Below are 17,492 nucleotides of genomic sequence, written 5' to 3' on the forward strand. Positions count from 1 at the left end.
GACTTCTCTGCTGGAGCCGCCACAGCTGAGTGACAGATGTATACATGAACTGTTGGCTGGGAACCAGCCAGGCACGTCCCCTGGGAGGAAAAACAAGGAGCAGGGCAGGGCAGGGAGTTGGAGAGGCCCTTCCATGTACCACCAGCTTCACTGCAGCCACATACAGAATGGCTACACCCCGGGTGCCTGCTTCCCGTCCTTGTACTGCCCAGGGGTCCTATTTCCCCCCTGACATCTCCCTTCCCCTTCTCTGGGGGTGTCCCAAGCCTTTTCCAGGCACCTCAGCCTCCTCTGGCAGTGGATGACCTTGCTTCCCATTCTAGAGGAGATGGAAGCCTGTATCCATGGGTTCCCTGCAGTTGGTTCGGTTCCAATCTGTCCATAAGTGGAGCCTGTTTGCATCGATCCTCCCGCTCCATGCAGCCCAGAGAGCTGCATCCTCTTTTACCCTCAGGTCTGCCGCTTCCCACCCTCCACCAAGAACCCCCCACACCCAGCCATCTTCCCAGGGACAGCTCTGTCAGTTACTCCTCTTCCTGACAGCTCCACCCTCCCTTGGCTCCTTTACCACAGGGAGCTATCTTCTTGAGAACCCTGCAGCAGGCCCTCCTAGCTCTTACCCCCTCGCTTTCCTTCCACAGCCAAGTTTCTGGGCTTTACCTCCTCACTCCTTCCTGCCCCCAACCCTGTGGAACATGGCTTCCCCGTGACAGCTGCCCGTGGGAACCTTGTCCGTGACCTCTCTATGATAAGCCATGAGCACTTTCGGTCCCCACCCCACCCCATCTCTCAACCACCATCCCCTCTCAGCTCCTTGGCCTCCTCCAGTCTCCCCTGGCCCCCTTTTGCCCTGGACCCTGTGACTTGGTGTCCCTCTCGGCTTCCTGCCCTTCTCACTCCATGCACCTGGCCTGGGTGATACTCAACCAGAGCCCTGGCCCCAAACACCAGCCCCGTGCCCATGACCTCCTAGTCACCAAGTGACAGCAACCCTGCTCAAACTGGTTTCAGCAAAATGTGGAATTTATTGAGGAATGCTGGAGTGTGCCTTAGAACCTATGGACAAGAATCAGGCTGGGCCCAAGGCAGAGAGGAAACCACGGGCTTTAAGGACAGGGGCCGCACCATGGACTATCTAGCACAGTGCCAGAAACACAGCACATGCTTCGTGAGTATTTACCAAACTGATCTGGGGAAGCTGACAACCACCGTATCAGATTGTATCACTCTTGCTTAAAACGTTCCAATGGATTTTTACCACCCTCAGTATAAAATCTGCATTTCTTAATGTGGTTTTCAAGGCCCTCATAATCTGGCCCCTACCTCCCTGTCCGGCCACGTCTCTAGCTGCTCCAGCCTTCTGGTTCTCATCTCAATGATAGTGTCCCCTGGCCTGGTGCCTACACACACATGCATACACACACACACATGTGTACACATACACACGCCTGCTCCCCTCCCCCCTCTCATTTCCGTGTGGCATCTCCACCTGCTTCTATTAGTTTCCTAGGACTGCCAGAACAAATTACCATGAACTAGGTAGCTTTAAAATAAATATTGATTCATAGTTCTGGAAGCTAGAAGTTCAAAATCAAGGTGTTGGCAGGGTCATGCCCCCTCTGAAGCCCATAAGGGAGAATCTTTCCTTGCTTCTTCCAGCTGCTGGTTACTCCAGGCATTTTGTTTGTATCAGAATAATTCCAATCTCTGACTCCATCTTTACATGGCGCATGTCTGTATCTTCACTTAGCTACACACACACACACCACACACACACACACCCTGGCTTCCTGCCTGCACCCCTGTCCTCCCAGCAAGGCTGGTCACCTTTTGAGGTCTCACTTAAGGTTCTGTCTCCCCTGTACGGCTTCCTGGACTCTCTTTCCCATACATCCCTGGCCTCCTCACCTGATCTGCATTTCTGCAGCCACCTCACTGGAGAGCACTCCCTTCCCTGTCTGTTCCCAAGACAGTGGGACCATGAACTGGAACTGTGATGGTCAGACACCATGTTGGCTTCCACCAAAAATGGCATTTAAGAGAGAAGGCTTGAAGTAAGAAGGATCCAGCTTAGGTTTACCAGTTTGTATTTGGAGACTTTGGTATATAATGCTGGAAATGTTTCCTTGATTAAGGCTTGAGAAGGAAATGGCAACCTACTCCAGTATTCTTGCCTGGGAAATCCCATGGAGAGAGGAAACTGGCGGACTATAGTCCATAGGGCCACACAGAGTCGGACATGACTGAAGCAACTTAGCGTGCATGCACGCTATCCTAATAACAAAGTTTGGTATTTGGACAGCCTCTTAAAAGCCCACATAAGCATTGCTGCGTGGTGTGGCCCATTCTTCAAGTCCAATTGAAGTGTCTCCTCCTCCAGGAAGCCCTCCTTCCACCTTGATCTCCTGAGTCCTTCACTTGACTTCCTGGGGGTACTGGTCCCATGGTACCCATATCATGGGTGTCCTTGTACACACCCCCACTGTTCTGCCAGACTGTGCTCCTGGGGGGCAGGGATCAAGGGCTGGACATCCTGGTGTCCCTGTCAGCAGGGGCTCACAGACATAGTCCCACAGCCGCCCTAGGATGCCCCCGAGAGCTTCCTCCAAGTACAGATCCTGGGTCCACTATGGGGGTTGGTCTAACTTGGGCAGGAAGTCTGCATTGGAACCTCTGCCCAGGGCAGGAGAGGTTGGTATGGGTGCCTGAAAGGCAAGGGCAGAATGGCAGCTCACCTCGGGTCTCTTCCCACCCGTGCAGGTTTGTGTGTGCCCAGCTGCCCAACCCCGTGCTGGAGAGCATCAGCGTCATCGACACACCAGGCATCCTCTCTGGAGAGAAGCAGAGGATCAGCAGAGGTAAGTGAGGCACCTGGTAGGCTTGGCCCTGGCTCTGTGTTGTGTTCTTTCCAGAATGTTCTCTGGCTTCTATACCAGGATAGAGGTTCCTGGGGCCTTGCTGTCTCCTGATGAGTCAATGTTGCCTTGTGTGCGATGTGGGGGTGGTCCTAGGCAGGGGCTAGCACCAGAGTTCAGGTCCATTGTCACTCAGGAGCAGCCAGCCTCAGGCTTCTCATCTGTGAAATGGACATATCAGCGTCTGCCTTACTCACCTCATTGGGTTTCTTCCTGGGCCAGACACTGGCTTGTTCTGAAGGTCCTGCTGTCCCTGCCCTGGGAGCTGGCAGCTCTGTAGGGGAGGCAAGTGCAGGCAGAGGACTTCAGCCAACAGCGTGAGGATGACAGTGTGCTTTGGGGTGTGAGGGCAGGGAGCTGGGTACTTGAAAATGCTCATTCCAGCAGATGTGGGTGACTGCTCATTGAGGGAGGTCCCTGGCATGGGGTGTCAGGAGCCTGAACTCAGGAGCCAGACCACCAGCATTCTGAGCCTGCCTCTAACACTTCCTGGCAGGGTGACCTGTGGGTTTCTTTCCTTCAGCCACCTCATCTGTAGAGTAGTGGACATAAGTCTACCTACCTTCTAGGGTTGTTTGAGGTTTAAAAGAAATAACACAAGTGAGAAACCTCCTGTCTGGCACATAGCAAGTGCCCGGTAAAAATGAGTTCTTACCAGTCATCACCACCACCAGCATCATCAGGTTTTTCCTAGCTCTAAAATACTAGATGGATACTGCAAAAGTCTTAAAGCTATAGCTCATGACTATGCTCCCCCAGCCTCTCCAGCCACACCAGGCTGTGTGCCCCCGGCGGCCCCCTACCCTTTCTGTGCTGATGCTGTATTACTGGTAAGAAAAGCTGATGAAGCCATGCCCACCCCAGTCCTGGAGCTGGGAGCTTGGCAGGAGCCAAACCAGCACTCAGAAGGCAGCTTCTGGGAAGGGAAGGCTTTGCACAGGCAAGAGTTCTCTGGGCGACCTTCGGTGAAGACCCACCTTTCTCCCACACATGCCTGGGGTGAGGTGCATGTATGGTGGTGCAGGGGCGAGGCAGGCGTAGAACCAATGGTCTGGAGGGGAGAGGCATCTCACCCTCTCTCTCTGGTCTACCTGCCCTTTGGAAGCACTCTGTTCAAGGCCCCATAGTGGGGTGCAGGGAGCAGCTTGGACAGTTGCCTTGCTTCTATTTGTTTCCCTAATTATTCCCTTCTTCCTGACCAGTCCCTACCATCACCCCTTAAGTCTTCCTCTAGGCTCATCCTGAGTTTAGGCCTAAAGGGGATTTACACAGACAGCCTGTGTCTCCTCAAGGAAGAGAGAAGACAAAGTTCTCCCCAAGCATTGGGTGGCTACGTTCCTGCTAGTACAGCCTGACCGGGGGTCTGGAGAGGATTCCAGACTTTGGGTTTCAAAGGACACTGGACTGGGAGTTTAGAGCATTGGGTTTTAGAACCTGTGGGTCTCAGTAGGTCACATTTTCCTCTGAGTCTTAATGTCCCTGTGAGTAACAAAGGGTAATGATACCCATCACTTGACCTTGTGATGTCCACAGATAGTAATGGAAACTTGAACATCCGCTCTGGAACTGGATCACAGTGAGCTCCCGTCTTTCATCTTTATCTGACACCCAGGGCCTCCCTATTAAACAGCACCAGGGCAATCTATCAATACAGTGGCCTTCCTTGCAGTTGTGCAGTGCACTGCCTGTGCAACTGTACATGGCAGCCCTGCCTCTAAGATCCCTGCCTTCCTCAGCTTCTGTTCCATTCTGTTCTTTTCCTATTCCTCTTTCTCCTGACTTTATCTTTGGACCTCACTGGCTTCTCTACAGTAAACTGGGGGCTCAGTTTTCCTGCCTGCCCTTCCTATCCCCTTCCCACCCCATGCCAACTGCCACCAGGTCTCGCCCCACTTCCGGGAGAAGTGATAGCCCAGTGTGTGTCTCAGCAGACCTGTTTGATCTCTGCCCTCCCGAGCCTAGACTATAAATGCAGCTGCTGGCAAAGTAGCCTGGGATAAAAACAAGAGCTGAGAGCTGAGCTGCCAGTCCTGCATCATCAGCCTGGGTCAGGGCTGACCTCAGCACTCCACAGAGACCAGAAAAATAGAGGATGGGGATTGGATGCCCTCAGATATCAGGGGCACCCCAGATAAGGAAAGTTTCTAGTATGAAGAACCACCCCCCACTTCCTTCACAATCAGCCATAGAATTCAGTAGTTCAGTGTTTACCTATATGTATATAACCCTATATCTACATCCATCACAGTTCCCTCCACACATGCCCCATGCACGCACACAGGTATGTGCATGGAACCAAACACTCCTCCTGTGGCCTTTCACCTGGGCTCTCAGAACTCTGGGTTTGGCTGCAGCACAGATTTGGTGCTTCTTGCCTTCCTGCAGCCCAGGGCCAGGATAGTCCATGGATAGCCCAGCAGGCATTCACCAGACTGAGGTGGTGAGTCAAGCCTGAAATCCAGCCACATTCCACTCACTGAGCCTCATGCCAGGTTCAAGGCTGTGTCTCACCAGGGAAAAAACAGGGCATCATCATCACATTTACACTGAGCCTCTTCTGGGCCAATGCCTGGTGTGCCACTTCTCCCAGAGGCCCCTCCCAGGCCTCAGACTTCACAGGTGGAGCACTCAGGCGCCAGCTGAGCCAAGTGTGGTCCTTGGTCAGGGTGTGGCTCCTCTGCCCAGATCTGGGGGTGCTTTGTGTGTTTTGTGGGAGAGCGGAAGCAGGGATGTCCGGGAACCTGAACCTGGGAAGTCCCAGCCCACACTTGTCTCTGGATGCAGTTGCTTTGGGGTGGGTGGGAGAGGGGCAGGGAGGCAGTTGCTGGAAGTGACAGGATGTGTCCAGCCCGGGACTCATTACTGGGAAGAAGCGAGGATGCAGCGGAAGAGGAAGGCTCCGGAAGCCTGAGTGTCCTCACACTTGGGAACCACATTTCCTGTCCACCTCCCAGCTAGAAACCCCCACAAGCCCCACCTTAGTAAAGCAACCCCACGGTGCACCGCACACATCACTCCCAGAGGACCCCATCCTGTGCAGGTGAGCTCAGCAGGGCCAGAGCAAGAAAACACTTGCCCAGGTCACACAGCCAGGATGGGAACTCTGGTCTCCTGCTTCCCTGTCCAGTAGCTTTTCAGCACATTAGCATGGCCTGTCTGCCCACGAGGAGCTCAGAGAAGAGGAATGGGGGCACGCTCTTATCTGCAGACCAGGGGGCACACTGTCCTCTGCAGCTTTCCCCTGGGGAGCCCCGAGGGTCAGGGCCAATCCTCACAGTCTCCCATCCCTGGCCTGTTCCTGGCGCCCTCACTTAGGGGCCTCCGGGCCCCCGAACCACATGCTGTACATACACACCTGTAGGGTTGTCACATGCCAGGGCGAGTAGCAGAGTCCCGAGTCCCTTTAAAAGGGTGCATGGACACCTTGTGGCCACCTGGGAGGCCTGGGACAAGGCTGTTGGGCTGCTTTTCAAGGTGACTTCTGGGAGGCATGTAGTGTGGCCTTTGTCATCTGAACTGGTCCCACACTTTGAAAACTGATACCTTCTAATTTCTCTTTCTCTAAGATGTCTTTAAATCTTGACAGGTTCTGGAACAGGACCTTTTATGTACCCACCTCAAATAAGTGCCTGGTTGGAGGGCTCAGCACCCGGAGCTGCAGCCTTGCAGGGCTCTGAGCCAAGAAGGGAACACAGAGGGGAGTAAGGATCTGGGTCCTAGCCCCAAGTTTACCACCACCTGGCTGTGTGAGCTTGGGCGAGCCCCTTCACCTCTCTGTTCCCTCTCACTTCCCTGTGAGATGTGTCTGCCTGTTTCCCTCCTGGCACATGGAGAGTTATGAGAGTCAAATGAGACTGTGTGGCTGAAAATACCAAGAAATGTGCTGCCTTGTCAGCACCCTTGCACTGCCTCTCAGGCTGTGAAGGAAGCTGGTTGATGACTAAGGAGTTGCTGCACTTATTGTTGTTTGTCTCATTGATTTCCTCCTGCCTGGAATTACTTAGAAATGCTTTCCTTCCAGTGCTCTGGAGCCTGGGGTAGGGGGTGGGCCTGCCAGCTGCCCAGGTTCTGCTCCAGGGGCCTGCTCACCCACTCTCCCAGAGGAGGCAGACTTGCTACCTGTAATTCCAGGACTGCCAGCTTCACCATCAGTCTTCCAGAGCTTGAATCTCCCACCACCCACTAGTCCACATTTCATGAGCTCTTGGGCTACTGCAGGGACTTGAGAGCTCTGTTGTGGGGCTCTGAGCTGTTCCCAGGACCAGCGAGGGAAAGGGGGCTCGTCACCCCAGATGTCACAGTGGAGCCTCTAGACTGAGTCTGGGCCCTCCCCATGGCTCTCTTGTAACCATGGTTCTACCATTGATCCCTCACCAGTCATTTTCATCCCCATTTTACAGCTGAAAAACTGAGGTTCAGACTTGCCTAAATCCACACAGAAACTAAATGGGAGAGCAGCCCATTCTCCTTTCCTGAATAGGTCTACTCCGTGCTTTTCTGATGCTCCCATTCCTGGATCTGCATAATCTCAGTCTACAAAACTAATTAGATACCCAGCCTGGAGCCCGCGAGGCTCTATAGCCAGGAGCAGGGAGGCTGAACTTCAGAGACAGCCTGCAGAGTCATTGCTTGACTCTTATTTCCTCGCAGCCACACCTGGGGAGCAAGCTTTCTCAGCATCCCCCTGCTGGTAATTTGATAGCCAGCCCTGCCGGAGCAAGCAGAATTTGCAAAAGTGGAAGGATGAAGAGGAGGCCTTGGTGCTTCTGAAATCCTAGAAAGGTTTCCCAGAAGCCATCTGCATGCCCTCAGGCAGGAGCAGGCTTCAGATGGGCACCCAGGACATGGAAAACAGCAGCCCCCAGCCTTCCGTCCCCCCGGATTAACAAGCAAAGAGACCAAGGACCAGAGAAGGAAGGCTTCTTGCCCTAAGACACACAGCAAGTTGATAGCTGAGCAGAAACTAGAGGTGGGCGTGTCCAGACCAGTGCTCCTCAGATGACCCCTTCAGAGCACACCCAAGTCTTGGAAACTCGGACTTGAAAGAACCTCCTCATAGAGGGACAGAGCCATAGGAGCAGCCAGGGTCACAGGCAGTCTCACCTGCATCCTCGTCGTTGATTGGATCCTCACAGGCAGAATCTGGCAGGGTGTGGTAAGAATCTGTAAGGTAAAGGAACTAGAGAAGGCAAGGAAAAAGAAGGAGATGGGCACTTGACAGGAACAGATCGCCTTTAATGAGGTGAGAAGGGGCAGCAGTCAGATTAGTGAGCTGCTGCGCTGTCAAGAAGAGAGTAGGTATATATAGAAGACGTATATGCGGAGATGCATCGTTTTGAGGGGGTCTGTTTTTTCTCATGATTATTGTTGATTAGTTAGCTTTCAGCAACTGGGGCAAGGAATTCCTGAGACTGGCCGGAGACTGGGATTAGGTGGGAACTGAACGTAATCAATCTTAATGTCCATTCATTTCTTCGGGGGAGAAAGTTCTTTATTCTGTATAGAATGGTGGGGAGGATCTGGAGGGGAGTTTTAACTCCAGGCTATTTTGAGCGGTGTAGCTTTCCTTCAGGTTCCAATTCAGAGACCAGGAAACTGAGGCCCAGGGATGGCTTATCCACTGTCCCTGGGATGTAAACGGCAGACCAGGTCTCACACTTCACTTCTGAGCAGCAGGTGCTGATAGAGCCCTAGTGTGTGCAGGGGACCATGCTGAGCGCAGGGTACCATGCTGAGCACAGGGAAGCAGAGGAGGATGAGCAGGCCCGGCCCTGCCCTGCCAGCTCCCAATGCAGCAGGGGGACAATGCATCCCGATGGTTCCCTGGGTCAGCCGAGAGGCCAGCACCTGCCTGAGGGGCACCTGACCCAGCCACAGGGACAGGCACGGCCCTGTTCTGGCAGCACTGACCTGGCATCGTCCCTCTCTTGCCCCTCCCCACGCGGGGTCCGGTCAGGCTTCTGAGATTTGCCCCACTCCCTCCAGGTCTTTGCAGCAGAGACTCCTTGTGCAAGGCTACCGTTATTGTGAATGGCGAGGGCTCAGAGGCCGGGAGCCTCTTCTCTGTAGCTTTGCTGGCCCCTTCGATCTCCCTAGCCTGTGGAGGGGTGGCTGGAGAGCTGGGCTTAGAACCAGAAGACCTGTGTTCTGGTACTGAGCCCTGGGCAGTCTCAGTGGCTTGCTTTGAGCTGTGTCATCAAGTGTCCAGGACTAGCTGCTCTGCCCAGCTGATGGTGAGCAGTTGCCACCAGAGGCCACATGAGGTGTGCTAAGCAGTGAGGGCTGAAATCTGCCACACAGCAGGGAGGGACATAAGGAAGGGGCAGTCTGCTCTTCGCAGCCGCCCTCCCCACAGCCGGCACCACCACAGCCAAAACCTTGTCCGGCTAGATTTGGGAGCAGGCCTCAGCAGAAGGGCAGAGGCCTCTGAGCCCCACTGCCCTCCCCAGCCATGGCAGAGGGCAAGCTTGCTGGTTCCAGGCACCGCAGCAGCAAGGTCGCAACCTGTTTTCCAGGTTGTTGGGGCACTGGGGCCCAGAAGTCAGTTTGCCTTGATTTTCTGAGCCCTCTGCCCTGCTTCCTGCCTATGGCTCTGAGGGGCTGCCTTCTGGAGGTGAGGTAAGAGCCGCCCTCCACCAGGCTGTGCTGAGGAAGATTAAAAATAGCCAGAGCCAGCCCTTGGAAAGGATCGGGGAGGGAGTGGATGCAGGCTGCAGGTCCCCCTGGAGCAGGCGGGCAGGGACCGTGGGGCTCAGTGAGCTGCGAGTCCGGCCTGGGCACAAGGAGGGGAGAGGGAGGCAGGGGCTCACAGGTGCAGGACCACTGCCCAGGGCCCCGTAGCCAGGTCTAGTCCTGAACACCCCTCCCCAACACACACACCCATACACACACACACCAGCATTGACTCTCCCCTCATCTCTGAGTCTCTCCTCTGGAAGGTGGGACTGTGCCTGCCTCAGAGGGTGGTGTGGGGGTGAATTGAGGTCGTGATGTGAACTGAATCGAAGTCTGAGGCTCTAACAGTCTTCCCGGGATTCTGCTGGTCTCACACTGAGGACCTTGTTTCAGGCCAGCAGAGCTGCTTGCCTCTCACTCGGTGGCAAGGCAGTTGCCGGATGACCCTCCCTGGTTTCTGATCTTCCTCTGTGAGGCAGGGCACGAACTGCTGGCTTTTTCCTTTTGGCTCAGTCTCCCACTCAGTGGTGGCAAAGAGCTCTGGGACCCCAAGGTCTCTGCCTGTAAAACCCTGTGGTGTTGGGAACCAGGGTCTTTGAGTCCACCCAGAACCTAAGGAAGGGCTCCTACCACCCTGCCAGCGGTGTGGCAGTGGGGAGCGACCAAAAGCCCAACACTTCCATCCTTATCCCGGCACTGCTGCTCCTGGGCTGTGTGCCCTTGAGCAAGTCACTTTACCTCTCTGAGCCTCACATCCCCATCTATTGCCCTTTATATGGAAGAGGAGAGTGAGATGTGAAGCTGCGTCCTCTCTAGCTGCTAGGTGAGCTGAGCATCTCTGGTCCTTAAAAATCTATTAACTAGATACTATTCGTATGCCCATTTATAGATGGAGAAACTGACTCAGAGACAGTTGGTAACTGGCTCAAGGCCAAATAGTGAAAAGTTGGAGGAGCCCGAGTTGAACCCAGATCTGACTCCTGAGACCATGTTATTTCCACTGCACCGCCGCCTCACCCCAAATCCCTACCCTTCACCCCAAAGGCCCCACCCCCTGACTCTGCTCTGCCACAGGGTACGACTTCGCTGCGGTCCTCGAGTGGTTCGCCGAGCGGGTGGACCGCATCATCCTGCTCTTTGACGCCCACAAGCTGGACATCTCTGATGAGTTCTCAGAAGTCATCAAAGCCCTCAAGAACCACGAGGACAAGATGAGAGTGGTGCTGAACAAGGCCGACCAGATCGAGACGCAGCAGCTGATGCGGGTGTACGGGGCCCTCATGTGGTCCCTGGGGAAGATCGTCAACACGCCCGAGGTGATCCGGGTCTACATCGGCTCCTTCTGGTCCCACCCGCTTCTCATCCCAGACAACCGGAAGCTCTTTGAGGCCGAGGAGCAGGACTTGTTCAGAGACATCCAGAGTCTGCCCCGAAACGCTGCCCTGCGCAAGCTGAATGACCTCATCAAGAGAGCCAGGCTGGCCAAGGTGAGGCTGCCTCTGGGAGAGGGACAGCATGGGCAGGGCCGGTGGTTTGGGGATGGGGTCAGCTGCAAGGGGAGAGGGCTACTGCCTGCAACCCTGAGCTATTGTCTGCCCATGTGAGGATGTCCGGTAGTCACTGCCTTGTGAGCATCAGCCATGCCCACTCGGAGGGGGTGGGACAGGGTATGTGGTGGTTACAATGACATGCCATGGCGCCAGATGGCCAGATCGGAGTCAACTCCATAGTTTACAGTGTGATCCCAACCTCAGTAAGGCCCTTAGTTGCTCTGTGCCCGCTTCCACATCTGTGAAATGAAAGGGTTAGAAGACAACATAGAATAAAGATGGAAAAGCCTGGCATCCTCACAAGTGCTTTGTTCGTGTCAGCTGTTGTCACTATCTTCCTTATCAACATCATCACCAGAATTACCATCCCTGTTACTGCCTTGACCTTAACCTCCTCACAAGCTCCCCTTTCCCCAAGATCTAGTGAAACAGCTCAGTGCTGTAAGCAACGGAAGAGAAAGAAGATGGAGACAAATTATTTCAGAAGTAGGAACAGGAAGAGGGATTTGTGGGAAAAGATGGGGTGAGAGGTGCCCTGGAGGGAAGGAAAGAACTTGATCTTGATGGTAAAGGAAAGAATTAGAGGTCTTGGTCTGAAGGCTTCTCTTTGCCCCTGTTATTCAGGTTCATGCCTACATCATCAGCTCTCTGAAGAAGGAGATGCCCTCCATGTTTGGAAAGGACAACAAGAAGAAGGAGCTGGTGAACAATCTTGCTGAGATTTATGGCCAGATTGAACGGGAGCACCAGATCTCACCTGGGGACTTCCCCAACCTGAAGAGGATGCAGGTAACCAGGGTCTGGGGGCTCCAGGAAAGGGACGAGCTGGCTGAGCATCTCAAGCTTGGAGTAGACCACCCTAGGATGTCCTGGGGAAACTCGGCCCAGGACCAACAGGCAGGCAGGTAGCCCTGGGTCTGCCCTTCCTGCTGGGCTGACACTGGCCCAGCAGGTGCCAGACTTGGGCCCTGGGAGAAATGTGGAGAAATGTGCTCCCCGTGGGCAGCGGTGTTAGAGGGGGCTCTGATACCTCCAGCTTATGACCTTCCCCTGTCCTGGTCACCACTGGTTTGGAATCCCCACCACATCATGTGAAACAGGACAAGTCACCTGACAAACGTTCTCTTGGCCCTTCATTGCTTAAGTTTACTGCTGAGATCTGCCTTGGCAGTGATTTGAACATACGCCACCGAGAAGCAGAAGTCTGCACAGGAGTTTGTCATCTTTGGGGTGCACCATGGGCGCCTCTCTTGGGCCAGGGTCAGTCACACATAGTTTCTTATGTCCCCCAAAACAACCCTCAGAGGGAGGCATTTCATCCCCCTTTCACAGGTAAGCAAACTGAGGTTTACAAATGTAATTAACCTGCCTGTGGTTTTAGTAATGTTTACATAGGCTGCAAATAGAAACCCCAGGAGCTGTCCAAGGTCTAAGCAAAAACCTACCACACCCTCTAACTGGATCCTCTCTGACCTGTCTCTTGTCTACATGTTGAGGCTACAAAAACACCACCTTATATGGATATTGTGAGCATAACTCAGATTAATGTTTGTAAGGCAGTTAGCATGGCCTGGCACAGACTATGCTGTTTAAATGCACTAGCAAGTTAGGTGAGATTTCACCAGTAGAGGAGTCAGGGAGATGACCACAAGGAACCTACCTCTGCATGACTTTTGCAACTTCCCATGATTCTGTAATTATTTAAAAACGAAAAGTTTTCAAGAATTAGGGGATTAGGAAAAATAGCAGATGTAGTAGTAATACTGTTTTTGCTCTTGTTGCTCAGAGGGTTTCAGAACATCAGTATAATCCCTAATGTATGCATTTTTGCTTTCCTATCTAGTAAAAGGGCTTCCCTGGTGGCTCAGAGGTTAAAGCGTCTGCCTCCAAAGTGGGAGACCCAGGTTCGAACCCTGGGTTGGAAAGATCCTCTGGAGAAGAAAATGATAACCCACTCCAGTATTCTTGCCTGGAGAATCCCGTGGACGGAGAAGCCTGGTAGGCTACAGTCCACGGGGTCGCAAAGAGTCAGACATGACTGAGCAACTTCACTTCACTTCTATCTAGTAAAAGAGAAAAACATAGACGTCCAGAGTATGCATTTGTTCATGTATCCATTCGTTCCTGTAACTATCCACATCGAGCCAGTCACTTGTTTCAGAATTGTTTTCACATAATTTGGGTTTCAACTTTCAGTTTCTCTTTCTGTTAAGAATTTAATGATCTGTAAGCAAACTTTGGGGAAGATGACATTTGAAAGGGATCATATGACTTTTTAATGTGAGAAATTCTTTTGCAACACAGATGGTTTCACCTTCTCGCTTGTTTGCCCACCTGATGTCAGCTTCTGTTAGGGATGCTGGTTCAGTATGTAAATGACTCTACTGATGGGAGTACGCACTGTGACCCCTGGAAGACACTGGAACCCCTAGTTGGGAGCCCACAAAACACACTTCGACTTGGACAGGTTGTGAGAGACAGGGACCTGGGGAGGTTGTACCCAAGGGCAGGAGAAAGGGCTTGTCTGCTCCACCCTCCACACCCCTCCCAGCCCCACCCTGGAAGGGAGGTGAGGATGCCCAGCCTCACACTTGGGTTGAAATATAGCCATGGGTGTTTTCTAAATTTTTCTGTAGTATGCTTGTCCTGAGACTGTCCCCTGTAAACTGGCCTCCTCCCAGTGTCCTGAGATTGCTGTGGCCAGAGCCAGGGTGGGAGCCAGAAGCTCTCATCTTGTCATTATAGCGGCCAAGGAGAATCTGGGGATGTTTGAGACCTGGGACCTTTAAAAACAGCAAAGACATGCAAAGCAGAACACATTTCTTTTACCGTGTAGTATGGTGGTCATGGGAAGGCAAGGAGGGGAGCTTTTATAAAACCTGCCTCCTGAGTCAGAACTCTCAGGGAGAAGCTGATCATTGAAAAATCTCTCCAGATAATCCCTCAAGCATCCTGATTAAGAACCACTGGCTTGGGAATGACCTTTGGCTTCTACTGTGATTTATTTCTCATTGCCTGTACCTCCCTTTTTCCTTCCTGAATGGTGATAGAATGTGATTTCCCACTCTCAGAAGGTCACAAGGAAGAGAATGAGCTGATATAGTGGAGTGTGTTTTCAAGTGTAACGTTTATTGAAGTAGAGACCCACATGACTCAGTCTCAGAGGGGTGGAGCATTCAAGAGCCACTTACTGTTCAATCAATAGCCAAAAGGAACCTAGAAATTTAATGACTGTTGTCCCTTGGTATGCACATGGGATTGGTTCCAGGACCCTCCACAGATACCAAAATCCATGGATGCTCAAGTTCATTATAATATAAAATGATGTAGTATCCACAAAAGCAGAGCCCTCAGATATGGAGGCCTGACTGTATTTGCTTCCTAGAACACTAAAGGAATCCAAACAGATCAAAGTGAAGTGAAAGTGAAAGTCATTCAGTCGTGTCCGACTCTTTGCGACCCCATGGACTATATAGTCCATGGAATTCTCCAGGCCAGAATACTGGAGTTGGTAGCCTTTCCCTTCTCCAGGGGATCTTCCCAACCCAGGGATTGAACCCAGGTCTTCCATTGCAGGCAGGTTCTTTACCAACTGAGCCAGCAGGGAAGCCCAAGAATACTGGAGTGGGTAGCCTATCCCTTCTCCAGCGGATCCTCCCAACCCAGGAATCAAAAGGGGTTCTCCTGCATTGCAGGCAGATTCTTTACCAACTGAGCTGTCAGAAAAGCCCCAAACAGATCAAACCAATTGTTAAATCTCTTCTCCAACCCCTGCCATTAGCCTCTCTCCTGAAAAATCCACCAAGAGCCAATATGCCTTTTGTCTGTTTCTCTCATACGTTTTCTAGGCCCACTGTCTTCTGTCCTCACCTTTTTTCTCTCTTCCCAGGACCAGCTACAAGCCCAGGACTTCAGCAAATTCCAGCCCCTGAAAAGCAAGCTGCTGGAGGTGGTGGATGACATGCTGGCCCATGACATTGCCCAGCTTATGGTGCTTGTACGCCAGGAGGAGGCCCAGCGGCCTGTCCAGACGGTGAAGGGCGGAGCGTTCGAGGGCACCCTCCACGGCCCTTTCGGGCACGGCTACGGGGAGGGGGCTGGGGAGGGCATCGATGATGCCGAGTGGGTGGTGGCCAGGGACAAGCCCATGTACGATGAGATCTTCTACACCCTGTCACCGGTGGATGGCAAGATCACGGGCGCCAACGCCAAGAAGGAGATGGTGCGCTCCAAGCTGCCCAACAGCGTGCTGGGCAAGATCTGGAAGCTGGCAGACATCGACAAGGATGGCATGCTGGATGATGAGGAGTTTGCACTGGCCAACCACCTCATCAAGGTCAAGCTGGAGGGGCATGAGCTGCCCAACGAGCTGCCTGCCCACCTTGTACCCCCCTCCAAAAGGAAGGCCACTGAGTGATGGGAGGTGGGGAGGTCCAGAGCAGGCAGGTGTTAGAGGAGATGGGAGAGGCGATCACACACACACACACACACACACAGATGTTGAGACCAGCACTGCAGATAGGAGGGAACAAGGATCCCCAGGTTTCCAGGATACATCTCCAAGTGCTCAGAATTGGCTGAAGCACAGAAGCACCCAGAGTCCCAGGAGTCACGCCTCAGCCTCCATCCCTCTTTCCCTCCCTGGTCCCACTGCCCGGAGCCCCACCTTCTCCTGTGGAGGCCGTTCACTCGGCCACAGATGGCCCACCCACCTCCAGATTCCCCGGACCCAGAGCAGATGGAAAAGGCTTTTCACTTAATAGACAATCTACTTTTTTCTATGCTTTATCCCCACCTCTTTGACTTGCTAACATGAAATCTGCTCTGGGGCCAGGAGATGGGAGGGGAGGGGGGCTTCTGCAGGGAGGGGAGTAAAGGGGGATGCATCCTCAGGGAACCAGGCCCCAGACTTGAAGAAACGTAGCCACAGCCGTGAGCCCTTTTCTTTCCCATGCTGAGGCCCTGACTGCCTCGGAAAACCTGGCTTTAAACTTGCTTGCACTTCCTTTCAAAGAATCCCTTCCTTTCAAAGAATCCCGGAACCAGAGACAGAAGGGAAAAACTTGGCAGGAAAGAAAGCAAAGAGACTGTCCTGTCATCTGTTACTCTCTTAGCCAGTCAGTGGTGATTTTATTCCACAGATTTTGTGAGATTCCTGTTTTTCCCACCTGGCCTCTATGTGGATGCTTGTACTTGACACATTTATCCACCCCTTCTGAGTGCCAGGAGCTGCATCAGACGCTTCATATACCTTATTCCAAGTTGTCCTTAACCACTCTCCAAGGAAGTCTGTGTTAGCCCCTCCCATTTGAGCCTGAGACTCAATTAGAGTTCAGGTGACCCTCCCAGGTCACACAGCTCACATGTGATGGAGCTCGGGCCACAGACTCTGCCCTCTGCTGTGATGATGTACAGGATCCCTGTGTTTCTGGCTAACGACAAACTGTGAAGAGTTAGCTGAGCACGCAGGCCCCTCACGGGCTCCCAGAGAAGGCTGGCAAGGGAGAAGGGCCAGCCACCATTTGGTGGGCCATCAGTCTGGCCATCTGTCACAGCACAGAAGCAAACCGTGCCTTCTGGCGATATGCCCCATGTTCCCAACCTCACAGAAGCCCAACAGCAGCAGCAGGAATGTGAGCTGGCCTGTTGGGTGCTCTTTGCCTCTGACTCTGCTCCGCCTCCCACCCCGCAGCCTGAATCATCCTGGCTCAAATGCAGCCTCCAACTCGTCTCAAATGGGACCTCCTGCTGACTGTCAAGAAGGCCAGTTTGAGAGGTCTGAGGCCCTGTTCTCTGCAGGACCCACGACTCTGCAGTGTCTGGCAAGCCCCCACCATTCTTGATGCCCTACAGCCGCCCTTACAGTCTCTCCCTTGGCTTGCTTTGTGGCCACTGAACCAGTCACTTTGTATGCTATGCTCCTACTGTGATGAAAAACAAAAACAAGTATAAGTTATTTTGTATCTATGTTCAGACTATATACAGAATATTCTATGTATCTACAATGTGCTTACTACTGCAGTGCATTTGTCCTTAGTATTCATGTTAATATAGCACACTTATCCTTTGGTATCTGCTTGGCCATAGAGCATGATTCCATGGGAGGCTGACGGAGAGGAGTTGGGTTCTTAACTTGGGTGTCTCTGGAAGAGGATCGGGGCCACCTATAGCCAGCATCCACAGGTAGCGTCCCATTGGCCTGGTGTTTCTCCAGGCCCACTGACTACCCAGGCTGCCCCGGTGGAACCACCCTGCCACTCTGGAGAGAAGATGGTCCCCAACTCCTGGGCTTCCTTCTGCATCCACGCATTTCTCTTTTTCATGAAATGAAGACCAAAGGAAAACCAAGGCA

At 53.0% G+C, this 17,492-nt stretch overlaps 1 protein-coding gene across 1 annotated transcript in view; it reads left to right on the plus strand.

Moving 5' to 3' along the window:
- The window catches only part of EHD3 (EH domain containing 3), a 29,459-nt gene extending 12,247 nt beyond the window's left edge, over positions 1-17,212 (plus strand). The window contains exons 3-6 of the mRNA XM_055400568.2: positions 2,761-2,858; positions 10,665-11,077; positions 11,765-11,929; positions 15,030-17,212. Coding sequence (XP_055256543.2) covers positions 2,761-2,858; positions 10,665-11,077; positions 11,765-11,929; positions 15,030-15,557 — 1,204 coding nt within the window. The 3' untranslated portion in view covers positions 15,558-17,212. The remainder of the gene's footprint in view (positions 1-2,760; positions 2,859-10,664; positions 11,078-11,764; positions 11,930-15,029) is intronic.
- Positions 17,213-17,492: the final 280 nt, after the last annotated feature.

This window comes from Moschus berezovskii, chromosome 11, assembly GCF_049115385.1.
Source record: "Moschus berezovskii isolate FMDL1 chromosome 11, NW_MosBer_1.0, whole genome shotgun sequence".
NCBI classification, from domain to species: Eukaryota; Metazoa; Chordata; class Mammalia; order Artiodactyla; family Moschidae; genus Moschus; species Moschus berezovskii.